This window comes from Schistocerca piceifrons, chromosome X (genome assembly GCF_021461385.2).
Source record: "Schistocerca piceifrons isolate TAMUIC-IGC-003096 chromosome X, iqSchPice1.1, whole genome shotgun sequence".
Lineage (NCBI taxonomy): Eukaryota > Metazoa > Arthropoda > Insecta > Orthoptera > Acrididae > Schistocerca > Schistocerca piceifrons.
The window spans coordinates 282,773,245-282,785,932 of record NC_060149.1 but is presented as its reverse complement, the minus strand read 5'-3'; the positions used below and the strand labels follow the sequence as shown (position 1 = coordinate 282,785,932).

At 41.5% G+C, this 12,688-nt stretch overlaps 1 protein-coding gene across 2 annotated transcripts in view; it reads right to left on the bottom strand.

The window, feature by feature from the left end:
• Positions 1-12,688, bottom strand: part of LOC124721774 (glutamate receptor ionotropic, kainate 2) — a 203,662-nt gene that overhangs the window by 89,137 nt on the left and 101,837 nt on the right. For both annotated transcript variants that reach the window (XM_047246884.1, XM_047246885.1), the window contains exon 8: positions 1,270-1,422. In XM_047246884.1, the coding sequence (XP_047102840.1) occupies positions 1,270-1,422 (153 nt within the window). The remainder of the gene's footprint in view (positions 1-1,269; positions 1,423-12,688) is intronic.

Here is a 12,688-nt window from a genome sequence, read left to right as displayed (position 1 = left end):
ATGAATTTAACATGCAAAATATATTCAGAATCTGTTAATTTGATTTCAATTTTTTGATGAATTGCCTTCATTGTAAGATTGTTGTTAAACGGGAATAATAAGGAACGATTAAAAAGTTTCCATTTGAATGATACACAGTCCACAATTGGTATGCCAACCAGGCGAAATCACTGTGTGCAATCAGGCAATCTCCCTCCGATGCACCAAGTCGAAAATACCTGTTTTGTAAAACCCCATGTCTTGCTGTGCAAAGAAGTCTGTAACTGCCTGCTGCACATCCTCATCTGACAGGACAACCCTGCAAGGCTGTTTTTAAGGGACTGAAGGCATGCTAAGCACAAGCACATGGGGAGTATCAGGACTACAGGGAAGATACCAGAGTGTCTCCCACATTAGTTGGAACAAGTTCTGTGTTACAACGTTTGTGATATAGGATTGACCAGCATCTTGTGTGAAATTGCATCCAGCATGTAACTTGGTGCACCATTCCACAATGTTGGTTTTTGAGACACATGCTGTCCCTTACACAGTCTTCAATCTTCGATAATTGTCCACCGGTGTTTTTCCTATGGTAGTCAAGAAAAGAATAACAACACATTGGTTCTGTCTGGACACTAATGTCACCATAGCTCATGTTCCCACATTTACTGCATGCACCTCGGAAAGACATGAACGCACACCAATTCCTTGACGACTTGTAGGTGCTTATATGTCCACATTGGAGTCATGGTAAGTTGGATATACGCTGCAGCAATGCCTTCAGATGGAAACTTTTTGATTGTCCCTCATATTTTGAGACTTTTTCATTTCCCTGTCTTCAAAAGTAGTTCAGTTACCTGTGACAAATTGTATTGTGTTCAAGTTTGAAGAGAACAAAACATATGAAAAGTAAAGTGAAACGTTTAAGGGCATCTTACTTTAAATACACTCTACTTTCTGATATTAAGTTAAAGGACAGATGAATATAATTATATGTTCAGACTGCCTTCACAGTCTTCCAATTACTTGTGTGTTGACTGAACACTCTATAGTTGACTTACAGTACCATCTGTAAGATATAATGCTGTTAATTTTGCCTCTCAAGTTTCAGTACATATTTAAAAAATCTGTATATTTCAAATATGAAAACTTGTATGTAACAATGACAGCCTACTTGCTCCTAACAATTTATTTACATCACAATCATAAAATTGATTTCTGTTTCTCATGCTGTACAATTTTGATAACAAATACAAGACAATAAAATTCTACAAGAGGAAGTGAACTTACAATTTTCATATAATTGATTAAGCTGTATCCATGTTGCCATGTATCAACTGCATCACAGCTAAGAGGCTTAATGTCAATTCTTTGACTGCTGTCAAGGTCATGAAGGGCCTTGGCAAATAGATGAACTGCATCATACATCAGCGCTGTTTCTGTCTGTCAACAGAATATTAAGCTTTGAATTAACAAATTAATATTCACGTTTATTTATACGTAAAAATTAATAACTCACTGAAGATCTTATATTCATACTCACTTCTGTCTAAATGAAAAAGTATATTTTAATTCAGAAATGAATGTAGGTTGCACTTTACATTTATTGGCAATATGAAATTGTATTACATTTTAGATAGTGGAGGCAGAGTTGGTGTTTCAAATCACAGTATTATAGATGCATGTATCATCAAAAAACTTGCATACAAGACTTAGGCTTCCATTCTGCCGAGGATGAAATACAATTCCTAGATTGACAGAGTGGTGCACAACTTTAGTGTGCATTAAATGCAATGTCGAATTATAAGGAACTTTTCAGCTCTATGATCACGGTATTTTACTGCAAATATCAGAGAAGAAATGGGAGCATTCGCAGTTTTAAATTAGTTGTTGATATTTTCTTTAATTACTTTGTATTTTATAAGGAGACACGTCTTTTCTTATATATTTTATGTAGTGTTTAATGCTCCTTCAAACGTGGTGTCATTAAAGTTTGAAATAATGACACGCCTTATAACAAAGCAAGCTGGAACTGATACCATCAGTTCATATTTCACTCTTGCCAAACAATCGATTTTTTTCCCGTTTATATTAGGTTGGTGCATATCGTCGCGTCATCCCATAAGTTTAATAAACGCAACAGATACACATAACAGACTTAAGTCATCAATAGTATATTCTCCTTCACTATTTACAACACAGTCTACTACCGCTGAGGTCTCTTCGATTCCGCGACTGTGGAAGTCAAGTGGTTTTCAGTTGAAGAACTCGTCGAGCCATATTCGGTGCGCATTTTCATCCGGAATGGAAGTTCCTTTAAGATTATTCGACAAGGAGCGGAAAATGTGAAAATCTGAGGGCGCACGATCAGGTGAATATGGTGGGTGCGGAATGACTTCCCAACCAACACCAATATAATGTTTTATGTCAGTCTAACAGAATGGGGGCGGTCGTTATCGTGGAGCCACACACGCAGTCTTCCTGGCCGTTGTTCTAGGATTTCGTCTGTAAGACGTCTCAGATGTAGACAATAAACGACAGCAGTGATGGTTACACCTCGAGGAAGCAATCCGTAACACATCACACCGTCGCTGTTCCATCAGATGCATAACATTATCTTTTATGGGTGCGTGCAGGTCTTTGTAAGGGGAACTGCTGTTCTGATTGGGCTCAACCATTCCCTCCTTTTCCTTATGTTACCGTAAAGACACCGTTTCTCGTTACCAGTAACAATACAGCATATGAATGTTCGGTGTTGTTCACAAGCCAACTGATGAAGCAGAGATGCACATATGGCCACTCGCTGGTTTTTGGCTAATGGAACGGCGTACAGAACCACTACAGGCAAATATCGCACGATGGTGGATTGATAACAGTTCATTATACCTGCCAGTTCTCGAGTAGACTGTGCTCCCTTGTATTGATAGGATATGTACATCGTAATGTATATTTTCTGACGAAATACATGCAGTATAAAGTGTTTCTGGATAAATAAAGTACTTCCATGGATCATTGTGCATTAATGCGTTAAAACGATCTTCATCTAACCCCGAAGGTCTTCCTGAACGTGATGAGTCATTAATGTCATAACGATCCTCCTTACACTGAGAAAAACGTTTTCTTGCAGTTCTCTGTCCAATGGCATTATTCCCATACACGGTGCAAATGTTTCTAGCTGCCTCCTCTGCTGTCACCTCTTTACTGAACTCAAAATGAAGTATATGTCGGAAATGTTCCGATGTTCAACACTTCACTCCATTTTATAGCCTCCACAGCTCCACACATCATTTCCAAATAACAGTATGACAACATGTAAACTCAACAGCAACAGTGAACTACAAATACAAAATGACAATCGTGAAAAATAAACATACAGCAACCGGAATACCAACATGCAAAACAAAAGCGCTACGAACTTCTGCATCAACCTAATATTTCAGCTGGGGTATACTGCATTTACTCAAAATTGCAAAAACCTATAAATAAAGCATTCGCACTTAGATTTAATATTCTGGCTTTTCCTTTCAATGTACTGATTCCATGAGTGGAACTGGTTTTGCTTTGGATCATGTTAATTAAAAAACATCTGAAAACTTTATACCGTTACTATACGAGACACGAAATTTACACTGAGATAATCAACAGGATCTGAATTAGCGGCACTATTAATTGGAAAGCACACATTCTACCCTTTCTGAGAACATATTTTGATTTGCCGTACAAAATCAAATTAAAATATGTATGTAGTTAAAGTTCGCTATCAACCATACTTACTATTGTCTTCTGTGTCATAAGACCTATTTAACTCCCGATTTCATGCATATACTTTCGTAGATCTAATTTTTCTGCATTGAATGATATCCTTCATTAAGCAGTTAAGCCACATATTAAAAACTTGACTAAACTAATATAAAGCATTATAAATTTGAATATGGTTGCCACACGTGTAGCTACGGAATTCCCAACTCGGATATATACTACTATGGTTCTGTTGTTTATATATTTTTGTAGACCACAGCATATTTCATAAACCAAATTACTGTTAATCCTTAAATCCCACCCTAGGTAGCAAAACTTAACATAGTTTCTGAAATAGCAACTTATTCATACGTCAGTCTTTAAATAGTCAGACGACATGTAAAATAGTCAACTGCCACCGACAAGTAGCTGCGTAAAATCTATGTTGGAGTTCGCGGTGAGCCCCAATTGAGCGAGAAATGTGCAACACCTACAGGGATTGGACAAAAATACGGACACACTGCAAAAACTGCGTACTTGAGCATAAATGCGTATGCTAGCTAAGTCTGTAGGTTGCTTTGTCGGATTTGAGCACTGTCGGCACCTGTGCAGTGTCTTCGAAAGGTTCCAAGTGTCAGTCATGGTCACAACAGTGTTCTGTGTAGTTGTGAGTGTGTTATGCTGGAGCTAAGTGAGTTCGAACGCAATCAACAAGTTCTCAATCAGTCTTGGTTGTCCCGTACTTTTCCCTTTGCAAAGACAGCTAGTGTCTTCAAACCGATGAAAGCATCTACGGATGTTGTTAATCACTTGGAACATTACAATGGAACTGATACGAAACACACTTTGTATTTTAACAACAGATTCAGTCCTTAACATCTGTGGTCATCAGTCCCCTAGAACTTAGAACTACTTAAACCTAACTAACCTAAGGACATCACACACATCCATGCCCAAGGCAGCATTAGAACCTGCGACTGTAGCAGTCGGGCGGTTCCAAACTGAAGCGCCTAGAATCGCTCGGTCACAGCGGACGGCTTGCTCTTTCATTTGATGTGTTATTTGTAATTGAAAGTTGAATGTAATAAACGCAATAAAGCCCTAAAACCTCTATATTCATTTTGAAACACCCGGCATTACTGTTTTAATAGCTGTGTGTTATAGAATACATTAGGATTTTTCTCGATTACATTCAACGGTGTAGCACGAGGAGAATTACAGTTATGTGATTCTATGTGAACAGAGTGGACTTTGGAAAATGCAAGTGAAATATTACAAGTCAGTAGTATAGCCCTCAGTATTAAGCGCTTCTGAATGTCTCTTGATGAACACGAAGGGTCCAGTCAGGAAACTAGAGTTCAAGGAACGGAAAATCGTGAGGAGAATACTAGGGCCAATAAGAGAAGAAGATGGCATCTACAGGATCAGACACAACAGTGAGCTGTAGCCTAGCATCTCCAAAAAGACGTAATCACATCTATAAGGAAAAGGCGACTGGCTATCTATTGATATTTCATTCGCATAAACACCTGCAGACTCACGAACAGAATCTTCACCACCACAGTTAGAGGGAAAGCCTCTAAGAACAAATGGACTACCACAGTGAAATCAGATGTAGAGCAAAGGCATTTGCTTGACTTGACGGAAGCCACTATTGAGTCTTTAAATCCTGGAGTCCTAGGTTACTATGAGTTTTCGTTGGCGAAGTGTAGAAGTTAATACACTGACAGAAAAAAAAATCGCAACGCCGAGGAGTTGTGCGATATGAACGAAAATTGGTAAGCATGTTTCTATACCTGGAAGATGATGCCTATTGAGATTTCGCGCCAGTCGCATAGGAGTGGCATTAGTAGCGCCACTATGAGGACGCACATCAGGTTTGTTTTAAATATACGCTGTAACGGTCGTGAGTGTTAGTTGACTTTGAGACTGTGTGTGGTGAGTTGATGTTAGACAAGAATGCCTTTAAGCAGACAAAGACGCCATTATTCAACACCTGTCTGAGTCTGAACGAAGTCGCGTAATAGGGCTACGGGAAGCTGGGTGTTCCTTTTGCGATATTGCAGGAAGACTTGGCAGGAATGTATCCACTGTAGATTATTGCCAGCAGTAGTGGTCACGAGAATGTACGGTTCCGAGAACAGCGGTCTCCGGACGGCCTCACGGCACTAACGAGAGGGAATACCGTCGTGTTCGGCGTATGGCTCCAATGCATCGTACTGCATCTGCAGGAACAATTTGAGCAGCAGTTGGCATCACAGTGACATAACGAACTGTTACAAATCGGCTACTTCAAGGATAGCTCCGGGCCAGGAGCCCTGTAGCGTACATGCCACTGACCCCAAACCACCTCCATTTGCGAGTTCAGTAGTGTCAAGCGAGAACTCATTGGAGGGCAGGGTGGAGGTCTGTTGTGTTTTCTGATGACAGCTGGTTCTGCCTCGATGCCAGTGATGGCCGTGTGTTGGCTAGGAGGAAGACGGCTGAGGGCATGCAACCAATCTGTCTGAATGCTAGACACACTGGATCTACGCCTAAGTTATCGTCTCGGGTGTGATTTCGTATGAGAGCAGGAGCTCTCTCGTGGTTACCCCACTCACCCGGACTTTAAATATGTGCTTCAATCTGGTGATTCGACCTGGTGTGCTCTCGTTCATGAACAGCATTCCAGGGGATTTTTTCCAACTGGATAACGCTCACCCAGATACCGCTGTTGTAACCCAACATGATCTACAAAGTGCCGACATGTTTCCTTGGTCTGCCCAATCACCAGATCCGTCTCCAATTGAGCATATAGGGGACATCATCAGATGACAACTGCAGAATCGTCCACAAACAGCACTAGCCGTCCCTGTATTGACTGACCAAGCGTGAAAGGTATGGAAGTCTAGCCCCTAACTTGACATCCGGTACCTCTACAACATAATGTATTCACGTCAGCATGCTTGCATTCAATATTTGCAATGCCTTATCTCGCGCTTTCATTAAGCTTTGATCTTGTTATATTAATCACCTAAATGTGTTTCCTAGACAAATTTATTGCCGAATTTTCATTACTCTACATTAATTATTTTTGGGTGCTGTGGTTTTTTACCCATGAGTGTGTTTCACTGCATTAGGGGTCTGTTACACGTTGAGTGTTTAATGTTCCGTCAGATGGGCTGTCACTAGAGACAGATATAACACGCATAAGCAAGGAAATAGACTTAGTTATTTTTAAAGTGAACTTTCTGGCATAGGCTTTAAGTGAATCAGGCATACCATCGGAAACCTAAATGTGGATGGCTGGACAGGGATTTGAACGAATCTCGTCCAGTATGCGAGTCCAAATCCGACTGGATAATACAAGTTTCTTAAACATAACACTTCCTCATTGATAATCGCATGTCAGATTGAAAATAATGGCGCTCACAGGGTCAGTACCTTATAAAATCAACAACTGTTTTATCGCAGTTCCCTGGTGCACGTCTGAAATTACTTTTATGTGCGTGGATGAAAGCTCCAGAACAGGACAAAAGTACTGCGTTATCACTAAGAAGGCATTTTCAAACTAGACCGAAGCTAGTTAGAATCGGTTTTAAATTTGATTTAATTATCTTTTTTAATCAGACTTCGGTGCCATAAAAACTTATCGAAAGGCAAGAAACAGTGAATCGATCTAGTTACTTTTATTTCGTCAACCACTAGGGTTCACACGTCATGCACCATCGCACAAGAACGCGTTATTTGCCTCAAGAGAAGAAATAATTGCGAAGTCGTGAAGATACTAAGAGTCTACTTGCAGCTCGCAGAGAGACATAAGCAATAATTATTTCTATATTCCCTACGTCAAAAATGAGACTTTTAAGAAAGTACAGTATATCTCCGAGCAAACTGTGTTTTAAGGCCTTCTAGCGACCTGTTTTTAGTACTATGAATTTCTACAACATTTGTCAGTTTGGAATGACGGAAGAGTCTGAGAATGTTTAAAGAATGTTGTACATTTCACGATGTATTTTTAATCTCTAAGAAAATTTCAGTGATATGATAGAGACAGATAACCATAGAAGCACCTCGAGAAATGCTGAGGCACCACGAGCAGAGCAACTCATAAAATTCCAAGAATGTATCTTCGTAGTGTATTAAGAACTATTACTTCCCCACTACACGTACATTCATGAGCAACTGAACTGAATAAACCTATCTAGGAGCTTGTAGCATTCCCTTTCGCCTGACGACGCTGCTGCTGCCGCGTCGTGGCGTGGGCTCAGCGTTAGCGATCGGAAGCCATCCTCACCCACTTCCGCTCAACTGCCGTTCACAATCGCGGAGATAGTTTGTACCTGGATGCGCAATCAGGCACATATTCTTAGATGTCAAAGCATTCTGATAAATTTCAGAAACGAGTGCATGGTGTATTGTTTTGCTATAGATATGGATGGCTTGCGAAGTGCTTGAGGAGAACAATCGGATACGCAAGATCGGAAAGTCAGTATCGTTTACCTGCAAGAGGCGATGACAGGTGCATCAGGGTTACCATTTCATCCCATATTAACATTATTTGCACAAAAACGCTTCCACCACCTACATGGAAAGGTGTGCTTTTGAAAAGCTGGTTGCATCGCGTCATGTGATTTTCGGCGTACGCGCATCAACGTATAGCGCTATTCGTCAGTTCAGATGACCTCTCCAAGGAGTAACATAAGCGTCATGGCAAGATGAGCCGTTTCTCTTCCTCACAGCAGATATCTATGAGGGGCGATTGAAAAGTCCGTGCAAAAATAAAAATTACTTACGTGTTTGGGGTAAACCTTTTTTATTTTTCAACATAGTCTCCTTTTAGACCTATACACTTCTTCCAACGCTGTTCTAATTTGTTGATCCCTTCCGAATAATGGAAATTGGGCAAGTCTGCAAAATAGCTATTAGTCGCTGCAATCACCTCCTCATTTTAATAAAATCTTTGTCCCCCCAGCCGTTTCTTCAAATTGGGGAACAAACAGTAGTCCGAGGGAGCCAAGTCTGGAGAACAGGGGGATGTGAAACGAGTTGAAATCTTATTTCCGTTAATTTTGCGACCACAATTGCTGAGGTGTGTGCTGGTGCATTGTCGTGATAGAAAAGGACTTTTTTGCGGTCCAATCGCCGGCGTTTTTCTTGCAGCTCGGTTTCAAACAGTCCAATAACTATGAATAATATGCACCTGTAATAGTTTTACCCTTTTCCAGATAATCGATGAGGATTATCCCTTGCGAATCCCAAAAGACAGCCGCCATAATCTTTCCGGCCGAAGGAATGGTCTTCGCCTTTTTTGGTGCAGGTTCTCCCTTGGTAACCCGTTGTTTAGGTGGTTGTTTGGTCTCAGGAATATAGTAATGTATCGATGCTTCATCCACAGTGACGAAACAACGCTTAAAGTCCTGCGGATTCTTCAAATGGTTCAAATGGCTCTGAGCACTATGGGACTTAACATCTGAGGTCATCAGTTCCCTAGAACTTAGAACTACTTAAACCTAACCGAAGGACATAACACACATCCATGCCCGAGGCAAGTTTCGAACCTCCGACCGTAGCAGTCGCTCGGTTCCGGACTGAAGCGCCTAGAACCGCTCGTCCACAGCGGCCGGCTGCGGATTCTTCTTGAACAGCTGCAAACAATCCTTGCAACACTTCACACGATTCCGTTTTCGGTCAAGCGTGAGCAATCGCGGAACCCATCTTCCGGATAGCTTTCTCATGTCCAAATGTTTATGCAAAACATTATGTACCCATTCATTCGAGATGCCCACAGCACTAGCAATCTCACGCACCTTAACTCTTCTGTCATCCATCTCCATATCATGGATTTTATCAATGATTTCTGGAGTCGTAACCTCCACAGGGCGTCCAGAACGTTCAGCTTCACTTGTCCCCATATGGCCACTCTGAAAATTTTGAAACCACTTATAAACTGTTCTAATCGAAGCTGCAGAGTCACCTTAATGTTTATCAATCTTCTCTTTAGTCTCCTGGGGCGTTTCATAAAGTAATGTTTAATCACCACATGAAATTCTTTTTCGTCCATTTTTTGACAATCACTCGACTTCCTTGATTCACACGAATGCCAAACACAAAGAAATATACCAATATGGCTGAAACTTAGTGTGCGTTCTCTCCAAAGATGCTACTAGCTAAACATGACCTCGATACTCGCCGGTGGTGCAATCTCTCGGACTTAGCACGGACTTTTCAAACGACCCTCATATGAATCAACTGGCCGTGAGTGTACATGGAACAGCTAGCACAGCGTTGAAACTGGGGTATTTATGGCTGCAAAAAAGGCATGTATTTGTCTTGGGGGATGCGTCGGGAAATGCACTTACGTGCAAAACTGAAAGACGAAAGTAACTATCGCATAATGTGACTCTGCCAAGTAACACAGCTCGATGAAACTTGGACCATACACAGGAAGAATTGCTACCGTATAGTACGGAAGGTAATTGGATACGGCATGAGACGAGAAATTACACTTTTATTCAAAGATTGATGATGGCCCCATGGACATTACAAAAGGCGGCTCACTACGGGCGGCAATGCATGCTGTGCAACGAACTCAGATGCTGGCCACAAGGTTTGTAAGATGTTCTTGTGTCACCGCATCCCACACGCCAAATCATCCATAAAAATACAGTCGGAGCCGAATATACCCCTGAAAAGACCCACATGGCGAAGGAGTACAGAGTCAGAATAACGTTGAGCGGAGAGAGTACCGTGCTATAAGGTTTGGAGGACAGTATGCCGAAGCAGCATTATGTTTACACACACCATAACACTGGAATCACCAAAACTATCACGTTTGACAGTGTTACTGGGTGCATTACGTGTTCTCGCCTCTCGCCCTATGAATATTGGTAGTCCAGATGTTATGGAGTGGGCAGGCATAATACATAAGGGTACTCCAAAATCTTTGACGCTGCAGTCACTTGGCAATGTGACACTGTACTCCTTCCCATGTGCGTCTTTTCAGGAATGCATTCGGCCCTGACTGCATTTTTATGAATGAAAATGAGCGACCGCATCGAATAGCACGAGAGAAGGAACTCTCGAAATGAGAGGATATTCGTTGAGTGAACGAGTGTGCCAGTTCTCCCGGCATAAATACCGTCTAGCACGTGTGGGATGCGTGCGGATACGCTTTGCAGCACGTTCAAGTACACCAATGACCATCCAGCAGCCGTCAACCACTCTGGTGGAGGAATGGAACGCCCTACCACAAGAACTCTTTACAACCCTTGTGGTCAGCATGGGAATACGTTGCGCAGCATACATTGCCTTCCGTAGTTATCACATGCTCTGTTAAGAACCATGTCTCGCCTTTCGTATTGTTCATAGGGCAGTCATAAATCTCGGTGACTTCAGTGTAATTATTGTGTTTATTTCTTCGTCTCATCGTCTCATTGCACTTTCATTTCAGTTACAGTGTAGCAGTTCTTTCTATGAGTGATCCAGATTTCACGAGCTATTTTACTTGGCAGTGAAACATCATACAAAAGTTACTTTCGTCCTTAGGTTTTGAACACCAGTGTAGGAAGGGTAGAGACTTACGTCCGTTCCTTGTCGGGGTAATAAGGCTTAATAAGAGTACGGGAAGGAAACAGCCGTTGTCTTATTTAAAGAAAAAAATCAGGATAAATTTCTACTATTATTCTCCAGAATGTGAGTCCTACAGTGTCACCTATACTAACGTTCGAAAGTTAAGAATAATCAGAAAACGATGAAACAGAGATTAGACAATACTAATAATCACTCTTAATGAGCTGTGGCCGAGCGGTTCTAGGCGCTTCAGTCCGGAACCGCGCTGCTGCTACGGTCGTAGGTTCGAATCCTGCTACGGGCATGGATGTGTGTGATGTCCTTAGGTTAGTTAGGTTTAATTAGTTCAATGTCTAGGGGATTGATGACCTCAGGTGTTAAGTCCCATAGTGCTTAGAGCCATTTGAACCATTTTGAACTCTTAATGTGTCTGAGGACCCTCTGATACCAGACTTACGCTCTTTGTATGGGGAAGTAGTATTCCATGATTTTTAGTGGGCCTTTCATTCAAAGATATTGAAACGTTATGTATTACACACGTAATATATCACCCTCCAAGCAGGCCAGGCACAGATATCGGCAGTGTTGGAGATACCATCATGTTTCATTTCAGGTCTTTGACAGCGGTTCGAATCAATAAAAGTTTTCACTTGGGCAGTACAAGGTCGACCAAGAATGTACAGTTACAGAAATAGTTTTGGAAGAGAACAGTTTGGTGTTGATGGTGTCCAGGTGTCGGGAAGCATGTCATAGGATGTGCTTATGAAGCTCTTCATTTCGGTAGCAGATGGGACGAATATTGTTAACACCTTAATTAACAGAGAAGTACTGCAGCTGCATATCGGAGATCTTATAGGTGCAATTGTTCCGACTTCCTGTTCGAGAGCGATAACTCTTGCCAATATTGAGCTGCTCTAATAAATGAATTTCTCACAGTTGAAGATACGCAGCGGGTAGACTGCCCAGATGTGTCTGTGGACCTGAGTCGTTAGGAGTATGTCTGTAGTGGATTGGGGAGACGAATTGCAGCCTGCCAGTGACCAGTTCCAGGTCCGGCATAGCTCTTACACGGGAGTGGGATCGACTCTCCAATAGGCCTCTTGAACAACATCACAGTCAGTATGACACGTTACTGCCGGACGGGCGTGGCACTTAGCGGTAATAACATCCAAATTAACTGCCCGTTACTGCGAAAGCAATTTCCCGGTTTTATTACTATTTGAAAAATGCGTTTATCTTCGATTTAAAAACTTTTATAATTAAATGTGCTGGACGCTTTTGTATGTTAAGTGTCTTATGATTAAACTTAACGTTTTTCGGTAACCTTCCAGAGCCGTTGTCGAGGAAATATGCTCCCATTTCCAGATCATGTTTAGATCTTGGACACAAGTGTACATAGGTGCTGACTGCGGAATCAGAA